The following is a 17137-nucleotide window of genomic DNA, read 5'->3' on the forward strand; positions in this document are numbered from 1 at the left end:
GTGATCCTTACCTTTGAGCTCTTTGGTGTCTGTTACAGAAGGAAACTTGTAGTACATCCAAGTCATCTCTGTGAATAGCAGGTATGGCCTGGGGTTCATCGTGACTCCTTCTTAAGGCCTTCATTAAGACTAGCGCTGGGTGACACATGACCCTGCTAGGGCTCCAACTGTGCCCATTGGTCAAGGTTCTATAATTATTTGTCTACAGAACCATCTCCCTGAGGAGCACACCTGTATCTTAACCTGGGTGTGCCTGGTTCTTAGCATAGTTCTTGGCCTGAGGTTCAGTAAATGCTCAACAAATTGAATTGAATCAGCCAAGTGAGAGCTCTGGCAGAGATTTCCTAGGCCAGGGGAAGTAAATTCAATCTTAGAGACTGCCCCTCACTCACCCATCCCCACCTCCCATATCTCTCTCTGTCTCTCAGGATGAATCTCCTCCTGACTCCTTCACTTGCCTTCCATGGGCCAGGAAGTGGGCGGTGGGCAGGGGGTGCGGGGGGAGGCAGAGATGGCAAGCTTCTCTCGAGGTGGTTTCTCCATTTTTTTCCTTGGGGGAAGTGGACATTTAGCCCACTTCCTCCCCACTAAGCAGCCATTTGGGGGTTGCAGATGGACCGGAGTGAATTCCAACAAGACTCAGTCCTAAAGCAGCTGGAGGTCCTCAAAGAAGAGGAGAAGGAGTTTCAGAACCTGAAGGTAGGAGTGGCCACAGACGGTAGGACCCGGCATGGAATCTGGTCTTCGGCTGGGATGGCCCGACCCCCATGACAGACAAACAATGACAGCAAATAGAAGAGAAAGGCCAGAGGTCGCCTTATCCTCTCCCTAAGATGGAACGCTCCCCTGCAAAGGCACCTGCTGTCCACACTGAAGAGGCGAGAGAGTTACAGTCGGGGTCCCACAGTTCTCCTCTCCCACAACCTTTTCATAGACAAATTTAAAACTAAGTATCCGTGTTCTGGAAAAAAAAGTGAAACAAATAAAATCTGGTTTTCAGATGACCTTGCATCGTGCTGACATAACCAATATACCCAAGAACCCCCTGCTTCCCTTCCTTCAGCGCCGTCCCCTGCCCGCTGCCACCTGAATACCTGCCAGCCCTCTCTTCTAGATGTCCCCGCCAGGCTAACCCTTCTAGCCCCGACGCCCTGCATTTCTCCTCAGCTGTGCCCTTCTCCTGTCTGACCTCATCCCCCCCCCGCGTAAGGTAGGACCAGCTCAGCTTAGGAAGTTCAATCTATGCAGGCTCTGTCCACCTGGTGACACTGCTCTCGCTCTTGTTCCCCACCCCAGGACCCCACCAATGGCTACTACAGCGTCAATACCTTCAAGGAGCACCACTCGACCCCCACCATCTCACTGTCCAGCTGTCAGCCGGACCTGCGTCCCACAGGCAAGCAGCGAGTGCCCACGGGCATGTCCTTCACCAACATCTACAGCACCCTGAGTGGTCAGGGCCGTCTCTACGACTATGGCCAGAGGTTCGTGCTGGGCATGGGCAGCTCTTCCATTGAGCTCTGTGAGCGTGAGTTCCAAAGGGGCTCCCTCAGCGACAGCAGCTCCTTCCTGGACACGCAGTGTGACAGCAGTGTCAGCAGCAGCGGCAAGCAGGATGGCTACGTGCAGTTCGACAAGGCCAGCAAGGCCTCTGCCTCGTCTTCCCACCACTCCCAATCCTCTTCCCAGAACTCCGACCCCAGCCGACCCCTGCAGCGGCGGATGCAGACTCATGTCTGAGGATCCCAGACCTCGGGCAGGGAGGGGAGGAACAGGGGCCATGACACATCTTGGCTCTCCAGATACTATGGGTACTTTGCAGAGGACCCCAGAACTGGCAGCCTCCAGGACAGCCCCAGAGTGCCTCCTCCGAAGACCTGATCAAGCACAAATCTGTGTCCCCAGCTACAATGTGCCAGAGGTGTGGGGTAGGGACGTGTCAGAGGATACAGCTCAGAGCACTGTGCTCCGTGCCGGACACTCTGGTCCCCGGCCCTTTCCTGGAGGCCCCTCCCTACCTGCTCCTCCCACAGGCACTAGAGGCAGCTATAACTTTGCTTTAATGAAACTGCCATCCACTCTCCAGTCTCCCCATCTGCTCTACCCCTTGCTGCCCATACTCCCTACCCCTGTGCCTGTGCTCCTGTACAACCTTGGGGAGAAAGGGGGTGAAGCACTCCCTTACACCTACACTGAGCTGCCCCAGAGACCCCAGTGCCCTCTGCTGCACAGAGCCCAGACCCTGGAGGCTGAAACCAGAAATGGCCCTGGCCACAGGAATCTCTCTCACCATACTGGCTGGGAGCCCACCCCCAATTTGTTTGGTGTTTTGTGTCCTATATTCTTGCAGTTCTGTCCTTGGACTGGGTGCCTCTGAACTCTGAGCGGGGACTGGCCCAATCAGAGACTGGTGTTCAGGGAAAGGGAGGGAGGGGAACGAGGGGAAGGAAGTGTGAGCACTCGAGGAACACCTCGCCCGACATGCCCCTTGCCAGGCTGTGCGCCTCAGAGCCTCCCCACCCACCCCTTGCTTTGTGTACTCCCCTACAGCACATCAGAGTTAATATATGGAGTGTGAGAGCTTCTCTGGTCATGGGGGAAAGTGTTTCCTGGGAGATGTAGGTTTGAGGGGAATAGAGGTCAGGTCTTTAAGATGGTAAGACTCGCCTTTTCAGCAGACGAGTCTCCTGGGGCCTAGATTCACACCAGGAACGGTGGTCCCGTCTTCAATAAGACTCCGCAGGCTAGAGAGAAAGTATATCGACATTTCACCCCTCCTACTCACCACCTGGGAATAAATATTAGGGCGTTACTCCAACAAATCTGTCCTTTCCTTTTGTTCCTGCGGAGCCATAGGAAGAACCCAAGAGCTCAGAGAGTGCCTTGGGAACCCAAGGTTCTCTGCCCTGCTTTGATTCATTTTTTTCTAGATAATGAAGGCAGTTGATAGCTCTGGTTGTGCTGGCTGTAGCTCCTACAGGCAGACTCCTCTCCTTGTGGATGTACCCAACCCAGAGGGTGTGCAAAAGCAGGACTCACCAACCACCTGACTCATGCCATATGTGGCTTAGTGGCAAAGTGGTCATACTGGGCACTGGAGGGGTAATTCTAGGCTTTTCTCTCAGCAACATTCTACAAGGGAAGCTCCCCTCCTGGGGAGTTCAGGGGAGGAGGCCCTCCTCAAAGAGCCTATGGCACTAAATGCCATTAACACTCTGAGACTCCAATGTTCTAAGGATGGCCTTGCTTGGCTGGGAAGCTCGATGTAGTGATGGCAGCTGGGATGGGGATGGGTAAACAGGGGCAAGTTAGAGGGCTAGCTCAGGAAGTAGGGTTCAAATGGAACTTTTGAGAACCCAAATTGTCCCTACAGTTAAAGTTCCTCTTAAGTTTTAGATCCTTCTCCTCCAATTTTCCCCGTAGTCCTTACTCATCATGAGAGCCTTCATCACAAGTCTACGCTTCTTTCCATACACTGATTCCTTGGATGGCATTCTTTACATCGCCAAAGGGATGTCCTCTTCCACCATATTTCCTATTGCTTCAAAACTCCCCAGTGCCCTATATGTCTTCCTTTGCAGCCTTCAAGCTCAAGAGAGTAGAAACTGATGAGAAATACAAGTGGACATCCCAGTCTCACATCCTGCGCCTAGTACCATTCTGGCCTGGCATAGATGCCAGAGGACTGGCCCCTGAGCATTCGAGGTTAATCTTGACAAGCCTTCTTCTTCCCCCATATGTGTGTTGCCTTTGCCAAAACGGAACAAGTTTCTAAGACTAGATGCAAAATGCCTCGGTGTGCTTAAAAAAGGAAGAGGATGACTTAAGAGGATTTGTCCATTAATTTTTCCTGGTCTTCCCCACCCTGGGGTGGGTGGGAAATCTTCTTAATCCTCACCACAGCCTACTTTGTTCCTTCTCCCCTGCCACACACACACACACACACACACACACACACACACACACAGTTTCCATAACAGGGGGGAGGTACCCATTCTTTCCTGAAACCCAAGGTTATATTCAGAATAACTGGAAGCACAGAGAAGAAAACTGTTCTCTCATAGAACAGAATGAGCTCATCTCCCTCCTGAGCTTCAGGCACTCCCAGGGTAAGAATGTGGACTGTCATAGAAGAGGAGCGAGAATCTTGACAGGGGCTGAACAGTCAAGACTCTGCCGCCCAGTGCCTAACCCCCTGAGCACACCCTCCAATGCACAAATACAGCAAAGACTTCCAAAGGGATAGGTCACAAGTAAGGCCCTGGTCAAAGAGAATAACACAGAGGGGGAAAACGAGTAGCATCTGGGGGCTTTTGAAATGTTGAGGCATTGAGAAGGAGCCTAGACTGAGCGGTGTGCTTCTCTCAGTTGTCTCCAGCCCTATTTACTTCTTATAAAGGAGAGTGCAAAAAAAAAGCTGGTAAAGGAAGATGTTAAAAAATATATATATTTAAGGCCATGGGAAGCTCTGAATCTCCCTATAGGTGATTTCAAATTAACTGAAATGAGCCTACATTTGTAATCTTATTTAATCCTCACAATTCTACAAAGTATTACCATTTTCTAGGCAAGGGAATGAGACTTAAAGAAGCCAAAAGACTTGCCCAAGGTCACAGAGCTTTAAGAGATTTAAACACACATGATGTCCTCTGTAAAATCTTTTCATCCTGCAGCGCCAACTCAAGGCCTCTTGCATCCTAGAATATGATGAAAACAGCTGGCAGTAAAGGTCATTTGCTAGCACCCACTGGAGTAGGCTGAGCTCCATTAGGAAGATGGGACTGGCAACCTCCACCTCAAGTCCCCAGATGACCTGGAAAGACCACGGCTCCCTGGGAAACAAAGCTATTCTGTGTATGGAAACATCTCCTCCCCTACCAAGGCCAGTGTCCAGTTTTCTGATAGCTTTAAAATTCACTGTTGGCTCCCAGTCCCTGGATGGGAGCCCAGTTTCTAATTCTCAGGATAGCTATCAGTCTGGAAAGGCCAGAGTTATTCCACCATCTCTTCAACTTTCTCGAGATAGGAAATGCTCTTGCTTGAAGAGCTAGAATACATCAAATCCATTTCTGACAGAGCCTATTGAAATAAGTGCTATAAAGTAATTGGCCTTGAAGCTGCCTTTGAGCTTCCAGAGCGGAAAGGACTATGGGAAATTAAAATAAACATAATGGCATCCTTGGGAGATTGCTCATAACAGGAATTGCATTTCTCACTTCCTGTGTGGGGAGGTGTAGACACAGCCTACGGTATTTGCCGTTAAGGAATCAGAATTGAAATCACAAGGTACACACCCTACAAGTTCAATGAGCTCTTTGTAGGTATTACGTGTGGTTTATGCCAGCACCAGAAAAACAGATGAAGGCCATCCTGCAATTAGTTTCTACTCTAAGAAGCTTCCCTATTAAATAAATTCTTTATTAAATAAAAGTATAAATATTTCAATAAAAACTCTTAGATTTTTATTTAAAATACTATTGGTGTGCCTATCTAAAGGAACATAACCATTTAGACATAAAACAATCTCAATTCTATCTTGAAGTTTACTTCCCCTTTAAAAGAAGTTTAGAAGCCTCTTCTCCGCATTGCTTTTAGGAGATATGAACCACATACCAGCCATTTGCAGCGTTAGCGTCAAAACTACCTACGATCTTTGAGAATCACTGATAGACCTCTCACCCTGATCTTTACTTCTCATTTCCAGTAAGCCTCCAACCACCCTAACTAGGGCATAAACTGGGAAAAATGAGAAAATTTCAAACTACTCATTTTTCTAAAAATGAGAATTTGTTTTCCCAGATGAATACATTGTTGTAGTAGGGAGAGGATGACCATCCATTCTTTCCCTAACTGCTATTCTTCCTGGGTCCCTCTCCCCCTCCCATCTAATGGCTAGGTCTCTGACATACACTGAAAGCTGTCATTACTACAAGCCCTGTAGTTTTACTCCTGCCTCAGCCCTCACGTTTAAAAGGCATTTTGTGAACACACACCATTTACAAAATACGTCGTTGATTGTAGTCTGCATCCCTGATGCTGATATATGCCTACCGCTCCACGTTCCCAGATCTCCTCTCTGGGACAGTCCACTGAGGCCACTCACAGGGCTGGGATGTCTCAACCCCTGGGCCAAAAGCATCCCTTAAGCCTAATAATCAGGGAGCCCAGCCATACAAAGGCATCTATCTCCTTCCACTGCTTCTTAACCTCATGGCCCTTGAAAATATTCGGGGATTCTGTGAGAACATTCAAAGAATGCTCCTTTATAGCTGTCTTCTTTGTGGTGATTCTAAAGTATTAATGTTCAAAAGACAAGGTAAGTGAAGTCTCAGGAACAAGAATTAGGAGAATTGGGGTCTTAGTAAGTAGAGCTTCTCTGACACCTGTTACCGATGATGTAAGAGGAAGAGACAGGAGCTGAATATACAGATTCTTCTCCCTGAAGGTCACCCCCAAAGATAAGTTCAGGTAGACTAAATTAAAATACCACCTTTGCCTCCTCTGCAAGAAAATTAAAGGGCCAAGGGCCTTGATGCTCAAAGACTAGAAAATATATATGTGACACTAATGGACATCGCTCTTGGGAGAAATACTTAAGGAAGAAGGCAGTAGAGATAAAGTGGTAAAAATAAGGATTCTTCTACAGCAGAATTTTCAGGCAAGACCTCCTATCTGACTCTAAATTTCTCTAGCTCTTGTGCCATGCAGGTCTATACCACCGTAACATAAATCTACAGAGGAAGAGAACAGAAATGGAGTCTCCCTCCCAGACTTCAACTTGTACTCTTGTGATTTTTTTTCCTCAAGAGAGAAACACATTTTTAAGCAAGAGAAAACACTCAAGTGTTAAAGTTGGTGATGTATGTAAATAGTGTTTTAGGAAGCCTCAGAATAATAGATGGTTCTGGAATAGCTTAGTTCAACTTCAGTTCCCTAGGGTGATTTCAACATTTGAGCCTTCTTTCATTCCCTCAACCCAACTCCACCCTCCCTTCCTTGCAAGATTCCTGAGAGGAAGCTGTGCCTCCTTTGAGGGGTGGGTATACTTTAAATTGTTGGTTTTCCCTAGAAACCTGAAATCTGACTCCCAAAGTGCATATTCTCCTAAAATCTTTTGTCAAATCCTCTGTGCTAACCCTCCTAGCTAGTACTATGGTCTCTCCCACCTGCTCCCAGCTCTCTGCAATCCCTTTATAGGAAGAAGTGGTGCGCCCCCCAAATCTGACATCTAATGAGGCTCAAGGTTCATCTCCCTGCCTCATTTCTCTAGTGCAGGATCTCCGAGATTTCTAACATGAGAGGTAAACTCGTTGAGAAAGAAATGGACAAAAAGGGTATAACTACAGATGTGTGAGTGAGCACACACACACACACACACACACACACACACACACACACCCCTCCTTAAATTTTTAAGTTGGAAATATTTCCTGGAACCTTGTCTGGTACAGAACCATGGGAATGCTCGAAACTAACAGTTTTCTGAAGCTGTAATTAAGACATCAAAAAGGTCGGTAAATTTAGAGAAGAGCTTACTGAGGTTGTCCTTCTCAAACTTAGTTTAGGAACCTACTGTGGCATGTCACATGTAATGGAAATAGATAATGTTCCCCAAGAAACCATATTCTCCAAAAACCCCTGAAAGCTTCCGACTTCAACTTGAAAACCACTGCCAGAGAGCAGTATGAACTCACTGTTCATTGTCTGATCACGCAAAGCCTGTATCTGAGTCATTTCGCTAACGTCTTGCCCTAACTTTGCTTTGTGGGTGACTTGAAAACAAAGACTTTTCTGTGGCCAGCCATGTTGGGCATATACTTGGCCCTTCAGCGGTACCTCCGTTTTGTTCTTTCGGTGTTTCCCATTATGCAAGGCAGCTTTCCAATCTAACATTTATATCATACTTTACAGTCTACACAATGTTCTTACAGCCATACTCCCATCAGATCCCTAAAACCTCACGGTGCGATGGGCATGCAGAATCACTATTTCACAGCTGGAGGAGCAGAGGTTTACTCGGCTGATTACATGACAGCAGGGAGTTGAACCCACGCGATCCAACAGGGCGTCTAAGTTGTGTGCACTCCACCTAACCGCCCCACAGACAAAACTGCTTCGAGCTCACACTTTTCGTAAGCTAGACAGTCTGAGTTGTACTTATGTCCTTCGAAAGTATAAATAAAAACCCAAAGTATCCAAAATTAAGGCACACATGTGATGTGAATACAGAGTATCATTTAAATGTATTCGTGGGCTAGATTAAAGCCTAACCTCCGTCTTGCCTAGCTCGGTGGCGGAGCTGGGGGTCCCCGCCCCTCTGTCTCGGCCTCAGTTTCCTTCTGTGGCCGAGGGCAGGATTTGTAGAATCTACACTGGACGGGGCAGGTCTCTTCCTTTCCCTCGCAGTCCAGGTCCGGCCCCTCGAACCCCGGTGTGGGGGAGGGGGTCTACGGCAGGCCACTCTGCTGGGGAGGCGCGGCCTCGTATGAGGCAGGGCCGGGGACCATGCCGGAGCCAAAGACAACTCACTCGCCGCTGACCAACTCTCTCCTTTGGTCCTCACCGCCGGCAGGCCGGCCCACGCCCAGGCAACGGCGCATGCGCGCCCGATTGCCCCTCTGGTCCGGGCGGGGCCCGCTGCGCCCGCTGCTCCTGCGCACACGCCTGGTTAATACCGCTCCAGGACGCCGGGAATCAGGATGGGCTTTGCAGGCTGGCGGCGAGGTTCAGAGAGGCCCCTGAGGTCATCCTGAAGTCTAGACTGCTAGAGCAGTTTTTGAGTGCTCGTTAAAATTCCAGATTCCTGGGCCCCATCCCCAGCAGCCTGGGTAAGACCCAAGAATCTCCATTCTTAAATCGTCCCCAGATAATTCTGATATGTGGTCCTCACTGGCTGGATCCACCCTCTCGTTTCAAGAAACGTAGAAATTGGAGCATAGACATGAGAAATGATTGGATTCTACAGAATTAAGTGGCAGAGCTTGGCGTAGAACACTGATTTGTCAACTTGCACTCAGGTGCTTATCGTTCCCTGCTTCTCCTCCTGCCCCATGTTCAGGGCATGTTTTAATCAGGACCAGGCAGGCTGGCAGGCAGTTCATTCACATTGTTGGGCTAACGAAAGAATGAAAGCCCCTTTCTCAGGACACCAAAGAACCCCACCCAACGACTTCACATCAAAGCTCCAGTCAGTGCGCTGATTCAGGCCAGTGTTGCCTCTATCTGCCTAAGGGTGGAGGCACTCTGAAGAAGGCTGAGCCCACACCCCAAGGGAGCAATGGACAGTTTGGGTGTATACACCCCCTTCTCATACAGACTTCTGTCCATATGTGATCATGAGGGACTATTTGCATGGGCATCAGGCATAACCCAACATGAATGTAAAACGTTCCCACGTCTACATGCGTGTATGTGGAGTGGGGGGGGGCGGGTCTGGGCCATCCGTGTGTGTTGGATTCTGGCTCAAGTTTAGGCATGTTCAGTAACAGGCAGTGACCCCAATCCAGGACAGTTGAATGATATGTGCTGACAGCCACTTTCAATGGCCCTGGATGGGGAAATGGACACTCCCTTGCATACTCTGAGGAGAAGCAGAGCTGAGCTTCCCACTCCCACATACACCCCTGTCAGCAAGCACCCCCTCCAAAAGCTCATGTGGAGGGGAGAGGACTCGAGGCTACAGATGCTGGGGCCCCATTTGCTTTCAGAATCCCCCTCTTCCCCTGGGGCAAGAGGGCAGGGGTGGTGGGCAGCTAGCAGAGTAGTTCTGCCAGGCTTCCCAGAGGAGGCAACTCCATTCCCTGCTATGGTCCTCAGGACCATTCCGTGGGATGACGGTGTTTTCAAGGCCACTCTAACACTCTTGCGAGAAGCATGTCATTTTCCTCTGTTCCTCCCAAATCTCTGCCCCTTCTATCTGTCCTGTCCCAGCCTCAAAACCTCAAAGCTGCAACTCTTTCCGAGAAAGCCAGGAACACAGCTGTGTGTCCCATTCCCTGTGGGGGAGTTCCAGCTCTCCCTCCTGGCTCCAGATGTAAAGGAACAGCTGTGGGGGTGGCAGGAAGCCCAGTTGGAAGCTAAGCAGGGCCTGGGAAGGTGGAGAACAAAGAAGGGAGAGATAGACAAATAGCAGGACTATCACAATTCTAGAGACCTGGGGAGGGGGCAGGGGGAGCATTTCACCCCCTGGCCTGGCGAATGGCTGACAAGCCTTGCCAAATTTAGCTGCTGCCCGAGCCCTGCTCATCCTGCTCCTGGCAGCCCGGGCCAATGGCAGGACCTTCTGTAAACTCCATTTTATGATTTTCACTTAATCTGAAAAGGGAAACTTGGCTTCCTTTGTCAGACTCCACCCCTTTCCTCAAACAGACACCTCCCAGCATAAGATTTTGGGAACTGAAAGCTGATGAGGGAGTGGAAGGGAGGTAGGAGAGAATTCTGCCCCTCTCATCTGGCATCTTCCTACCCCTCCCTACCTCTGGGAAGTAAACCAAGATGCAGGATGCCAGGCTGGGTGTCCAGCAGACAGGGCTGCTCCGGGCACTGCTTGCTTGCCTGCTATGCCAGGGTGACAATGTATGACTTGGCACCGAGCATTATACTCAATAAATTTTCTGAATGACCATGGCCCACTCTGGGTCCAACTGGGACTTTAAAAAGCCTGTCCACTACCAGGAAAGGGGCCCATGGCTGTGCCCACTGCCCATCCATGTCCTCCTCAAACTGAAAGGACACAAGTTATCACAACTGCCTCTGTTTAGGAAAAATAGTTTAATATGTTTGGAACCTCCTTCTAGATAAGGTTCCCTTCTCCATGGAACACCCCTATCACTGCTCTTCCCATGCCCGCTGGGAGGAGCAGCCCCTGTCTGAAGGGCACCCACCCACCCCAGATGACCCCCACCTCCTGGGAGGCCTGCTCTGGGTCTAGGCCTTAGTGAACCCATCACTTTTGTGTTTTTATAAAAACTGGTCAGAACACTGTGTATACCCCCTTTTCTGGATGCCACAGGACCAGCCCAGAGCACCTTCTTCCCCTTAATTAAATAGCCCATTAAATAATCTCCAGGCACTGGCAGACAGGAGGTGCCACAGCAATAAGCCTCGTTCCTTGGCCGAGTTTCCACTACCCCAGGGCCTCCACCCTGACTAGATCCGGCCTCCACAAAAGGAGCCATGGGCATGGCCTCATCTCAGACCTGGCCAGTCCTGGGGCCCCGCCCCACACAGGCGAGGGGGAGTCCAAGCCAGTCATGCTGGCACCAGGCACCCGCACAGCTGTCGCTGGGTGTTGCTCAGGCAGGAGAGCAGGCAAACCGATGAGTACAGCTCCTGCCCAAGTCAGAAGTAAGTGAGGTTCTTGACTGCTCCAAGTTCCAGCATCCGTTTGATGGCCAGGGCCTCTTGGGAGACGTTGTGGCCTGACCCCTGTGGAGACAGCCACGGAAGCAAAGTGAGGGACTCCTAGGGACGTTCCTGACCCAGGACAGTCTCCCTGGCCCTCCCCATAGTCCCCACACTCTGGGACCTCCCTTCCCTCTGCTTCCTCTCAGAAGGAAGACAGAATTTGTGTGACCGAATACAGAGGACACTGGCATGAGAGTCCAGATGCCTCGGTGCCAGTTCTGACTCCCAGAGTGACCTCACTTGTGAGCCACCTCTGGGCCACTGGCACCACTCAGTCACCCAGTGTCCCAGGCTGGTCTGCCCCATCCAGCTTGCAGGCAGGGTCTGCTTACCACCATGGACTTGAGCGTGATCTGCTCATAGTAGTGAATAGTCTGCTTCCTGTTGTGGGCATCTGGGTAGCCGAAACCAGCGATGTGCACCATGTCGCAGAGGTGGAGGGCCAGGGTGATGGCCAACAGGCCTGTGGTAGGCTTCTGAGGGACAAGGGGTGGGGAAGGTATTAGAGGGAGCCCACCTCCTTTCAGCATCTTCTAGACCAGCACTCTGCAACAGAACTTTCTGTTATCCCGGAAGCGGCCTTATCTGGGCTGTCCTGTATGGCAGCCACGGCCACAGCTGGCAACTGAGCAAGTGAATGGGGCTCATGTAGCTGAGGGACTGAATTTTTTATTTTATTCATTTTAATTAAAATTTAAATTTAATAGCCATATGAGGCCCACGGCTACCACACTGTATAGCACAGATGGGGAAATGAGCCTTACAGCTGTTAAACAAGTCGCCAAGGAGTGTAAAGATTCTGCTTTGCGCCTTGAAGAATCTCACCTCTATAACGAGCCCCAGGGACTCCATGCTCACGGGCTCTTTGCCCTTTTATGAGCTGGGCTCTCCCTCTGTAAAGAGGGGATGGCAAGACTTTTCCATTCACTTTATGGACTGCTTGAAGGACCTCACTTTTTGCAACCCAGATTCATCCACAGAGGGGGGCAACCTGGTATCCTAACTTCACAAATGTCACCTTCCTCAGCTCCTGCCTTGCGGACCACTTCAGCTGGCTACTCCATTCAAAGAGCCACTCCTCGGACCTTATCGGGCCCCCTGATGCCAGTTTTTCCGGTGTCTGTTTCTGGGCTCTGTTATCATTCATCTGTACTTCCTGCCTTGGCATTCGGCTTCACCCCGTTGCTCTAACCACCACTGCGTTACCTCATCCAATTCAGAACATCACCAAACCACATTTTCATCACCTTCTAGCCAGCTCTGCTTAGTCACAGGCTTCTTAAAACTCGCTAAACTCTCCTCTCCCATTGTATCCCCTAGTTAAACATATTACTGCCCAGTTGTCTAAGTTGGAAACCTAGAATTGTCATAAATCTCTCAATTTCACCTGTGAAGTAAATGATGTAAGATGACCCTCAATGACCCTCACCCTTGAATGTGTGTGGAAACTATGGATATGATGAGATATATCACATTACATTATACTGCTTTAGATGGCATGGCTTGACCACAAGACAGGAAGATAAGCCTAGGGGGCTTGACCTAATTTCATGAGCTTGTATATCTGGGTCTAGAATTCAGCAGTGGAGGAAGTCAGAGGCAGGAAGCACAAGAAGGATTTATCATGCCGGGTCTGGCCCAAAGATGAAGAGGGCCACATGGCAAGGAATATGGGCAGCCTTGAAGAGCTGAGGGTGCTCCCCCTAAGCTCAGCTGAGAGACAGCAAGAAAATGTGACCTTGGTCCTGGCAACCACAGGGAACTGAATTCTTTTAATAAGAATGATCTCGGAAGTGAATCCACCCACCCACCCCAGCCTCCAGACAAGTTCTCATCTGGCTACCTATGTGATCACAGCCTTGTACAGGTATGCCCTGCTTTTCAAAAGTTTGTGTTATTTCACTTCGCTTTTATGAAAGACCTACATTAGTACCTGTGTTTGCTAACCAAAAGAAACTTGAAAAGGAATTTCGCTTTTATGACAAAAGGCAAAAAGCAAATGTAATGTTCAGCATTCGTTTTTTTGCAGCGATAGTGGCCCCACCAAGCTCCTTTCCTGGGAACCACACTCAGTCTCTCAGCATCAAGCCACCAGAGCTTTGAACCGTGTCTGTGAGCATCTGTGCTTTATCTTGATTTATTTTGTGCATCCATAAGCAAGATGTATCTTCGGGTATCAGAAAAGCCTAAGAGAGCTTAGTAAGGATGTTAACGCTTAGCATAAAACTGGACATAATTAAGCATTTCGATTGTGGTGAAAGAAATAAAGACATAGAAATCAATGGTAATCGCTTCTTTGTTTTATGCCATTTTGGCTTAGGAAGGTTTCATAGGAACACTCTGCTTTTGGATAGCAGGGGAGCCTAAACAGAGAACGCAGCCTTCTGACCTATAGAACTATGAGCAGATACATAGGTGTGTTGTTTTAAGGCACTAAACTGTGGTAATTTGTTAGGCAATGACAGGACACTAATAGAGATCGAGTCCATCCCTTCCGTTTCCCTTCCCACTGCAGGAGCTGGGTTCTGGCCCTTCCTTTCTCTGGTTTCCCTCTCCAGCCTTCACTTCTGACCCACGCCCCATCAGGGGCATAAGACACCTCCTTGCTGCCCTCACAACTCCACTCGCACTAGAATCTGGTGCCGGGGGAGTGTTTGGTTTGGCCGAAATGACATACCTTTCCCCAGTTCTCTGCCTGATGGGCCTCATGACCCCCCAAGGCCCAACTCCAACACCACTTGCTCTGGGGGGCCTCCGAGACAGCTCCAAGCAGAGGCCTGCCCCTCTGAGATCCCACAGCACTTGGAACAACTCTCTGCTAGGGCACTTTGCCACTCCATGCTGCTGCCCGTGTGTTTATTTTGCTATCCTGAGTGTCTTTAGGGTAAGGAGCACGTCTTATTCCCCACATGCATACTTGGGGCACAGCACTGAGCAGTCACGACAGCAGGCATTCAACCTACGAAGCTGAATCACAGTAGATACTCAGTAAAGAATAAAATCATTTATTCAAAATTTTGCAAATATTTATTGAGCATCTCCTGTGTACCAAGCTCCCTGATAGGCATGTTACATAATTATCTTTTTAAATCTTGCAATGGCCTTCAGAGGTTGGCACTAATTTTACTCCCAGCACACAGATAAGAAAATGGAGGCTCTGAGTGTTTGACTTGCCCAAGGCCACAGTTAGTGGTACAGCAAGTACCGTCATGTCTGCTGGTTCCCTCTGTCCACTCTCCCACAGTCTCTTTGAGGCTCAAAAGACATGTGTATGAGTACTTGAGAAGCTACAAGCATGTGGAAGCCCACCAACTAAAGACCAATAAGGCACTGAGAGCTGAAACCAAAACTGTAACTTCCAAAACTGTGCCATGACTTCCAAAACTGACCACGATAGACAAGGCAAACTGTAAGCTCAAAGTCTTAACTCATTCAGATTAATAGGCAGCATCACAGATAAAGTTATCTAACAGAAACTGCACAGGCTTGAGCTGTTCTGAAGATAAGACTATGACTGTCCCAGCAACTCCCCAGTTTACAAATTCTGACCAGCGCCTGCCAAAACCATCCTCTAACTCCAGCCCCCCAGCCCTATAAATACTCTCCCATAACTCCCCACTTTGGAGACGCCCCAAGGTTCTTAAGGGTGTGCCCTCCCTCTGCGTAAAGCTAATAAACCTGATTACAGGTGTGTGCCTAAAGGCTGTGGTCTGTGGGCTGTAACAGGTACTATTCAAATGCGAACTGTAATCTGTTATTCTGTTCTCTCACAGAGTCCTCTATGGCTTCCTAAGCCTCTAGGACCATCCCGCCTACTTCCCACCTGAGACCCCAATCCTTTGGCTTCCCTGTGGCATCATCACCTGCTTAATCTTGCGTGGCTGCTGCATTGGCAGCCTCAGCAGTTTGTCAGCTGCAATCTCCATGAAGAAGGGGTTGAGAATCCGAATCTGTTTGGGGTTGACGTCCCAGATGAGGGGAGGCTGTTTCCAGAAGCCCTTTCGCACCTAGGGGGATGGGGTTGGAAGGGAGAGATGGGAGTGGGTGAAGACCTATTTCTCAAGTCCAGCCCAGTGGTCCTCAGCCAGAGGATGGGGTCCACGTGATGGCAGAGACCCTCAGGGTGAGAGGGGAGGGAGGTGGAGGCCTGCACCAGAGACAGGAGGGAGACCAGAGGAGGGGAGCAGGGAGAGGGACGGGAGCGGGTAGTCCCCAGGGAAGGCCATATGACACAATGTGTAGAGTACAGGGTCCAACCACTTCCACTTCCAAGGATCTCTAAACAAGTGGAGGGGTGAGTCTGGAGTTGTGTCAACACTTGGCGCAAACGCCAGACTGAACAGTTCAGCATTTAAATGGATGACAAAGAAACACAGTGGGCTTTCCAGGACCACCTAGAAGGACCCAGATCTTGACTGTCCTAACCTGGCCCCTTGCCTAACTGGCTCCTCTGCTCCTGAGTTTCTCACTGGCAAACATAATTTGGTAGCTTTTCTGTCCCAGGCAGCCTTGAGCTTGGGATGTCCTTGGATGCTGGCTGACTCCCACAGGGGATCGGGTGCGGGCTGTCAGGCAGGCTGTCAGGCAGACCATCAGAAGCCCTGCAGAAGACTGAGGGCACGCCTTCCCTTCACCGGCTCTAGGACTGCAGAGCAGACGTCATGGAACTGGCGGTCCTGACTCGGGAAGAGTCCCCATCCCCAGGCCTCAACCCCTCCCCGTTCCCCCACTTACCCGCTTCTTATCACTCAGGATGGTCTCAATCCAATGGAAGTCCATTGCCTTGAAAGCCACCAGGACAAGGAGCGTGTCTGGGTTGTTCTCCACTTTGGGGTTGAAGTGGGCAGACTCTGGGTAGAAAAGACGCATGGTGGTCTTGGAGCCCACGTCACCCTCGTAGCCAGCCACTGGGGCGTTGTTCAATCTGGAAGCAGAAGGAGAACGCCCATCACTTAGGGCCCCACTGGGCCTGTCTACAGTCACTCCCAAACAGAAGAGGGGAGGGACGGTCATACGGACCTGATGACCATGTCGTACTTGTTGATGGCATCTCCCAGTGAGCTGTTGCGAAGCCGGTGCCCGTTGCCCACCACTACGCAGCGGCGGCACTTGAGGCTGCCATGGGAAGAAGGTGCTCAGACGCAGAAGCCACCCCTGCTCCACTTACCTCTCCCTCCCTGGCTCTGCCCTGGGCCTGGCTCAGGATCCACCCTCCCCAAGTCCCCTCAATCCCTGGCCCCCATGGACCAGGCATTTCCAGGGAGTCCTGCTTATGGTACTGCTCACTCTGCACCTCTGGGCTTCTGTGATGGGAAAGGAAACTGAGCAGAGCATGAAAGAGAGAGGAGGGGAGGAGGGAAGATGCTCAACGAGTACCAATACGAAACTCCCTACTGCCCAGGCCTGCCTGTTGCCACAGCAACACCCTCAGCAGCCTCTGCCTGCTCCAGCAGCCAGATGCCCAGGCTCAGTTGCCGTGGGGATTGGCATACCTGCCACCCCTGGGGATGGGCAGGCTAGGAAAAAGGGTCTAATTGGCCACGGGGGAACAGAGACAGAAAGGCTCACTGGGAGGTGCTGAGCGACTATTTCACACGGGGACAGGAAGGAGAAGGCACCCGTACTGGAGTAAGAGGACAGTCTCCTTACCTCTGGATGCTTTCCGGAATAGAGTAGCTGGTGATGGCTAGAACCCGGAGGAGCACGTCTTCTACAAAAAGAACCAATTGGC

General features: G+C 50.2%; 2 protein-coding genes across 7 annotated transcripts in view; one reads left to right on the plus strand and one right to left on the minus strand.

Annotated features, from left to right (window-relative positions):
- Positions 1-1762, plus strand: part of KIRREL3 (kirre like nephrin family adhesion molecule 3) — a 117800-nt gene extending 116038 nt beyond the window's left edge. Inside the window, exons 15-16 of the mRNA XM_011367215.2 lie at positions 613-699; positions 1297-1762. Coding sequence (XP_011365517.2) covers positions 613-699; positions 1297-1740 — 531 coding nt within the window. The 3' untranslated portion in view covers positions 1741-1762. The remainder of the gene's footprint in view (positions 1-612; positions 700-1296) is intronic.
- An 8989-nt stretch (positions 1763-10751) lies between these two features.
- Positions 10752-17137, minus strand: part of ST3GAL4 (ST3 beta-galactoside alpha-2,3-sialyltransferase 4) — a 33953-nt gene continuing 27567 nt past the window's right edge. For 4 of the 6 annotated variants that reach the window (XM_011367081.2, XM_011367080.2, XM_023534700.1 and 1 more), the window contains exons 6-11: positions 17056-17116; positions 16426-16521; positions 16141-16330; positions 15270-15413; positions 11739-11882; positions 10752-11427 (exon numbers count right to left, since the gene is read on the minus strand). In XM_011367081.2, coding sequence (XP_011365383.1) covers positions 11341-11427; positions 11739-11882; positions 15270-15413; positions 16141-16330; positions 16426-16521; positions 17056-17116 — 722 coding nt within the window. In that variant the 3' untranslated portion in view covers positions 10752-11340. Of the gene's footprint in view, positions 11428-11738; positions 11953-15269; positions 15414-16140; positions 16331-16425; positions 16522-17055; positions 17117-17137 lie in introns of all 6 variants that reach the window. The other 2 variants (XM_023534702.1, XM_023534703.1) reach the window with 2 other exon arrangements.

This window comes from Pteropus vampyrus, unplaced genomic scaffold (genome assembly GCF_000151845.1).
Source record: "Pteropus vampyrus isolate Shadow unplaced genomic scaffold, Pvam_2.0 Scaffold130, whole genome shotgun sequence".
Taxonomy (NCBI): Eukaryota; Metazoa; Chordata; class Mammalia; order Chiroptera; family Pteropodidae; genus Pteropus; species Pteropus vampyrus.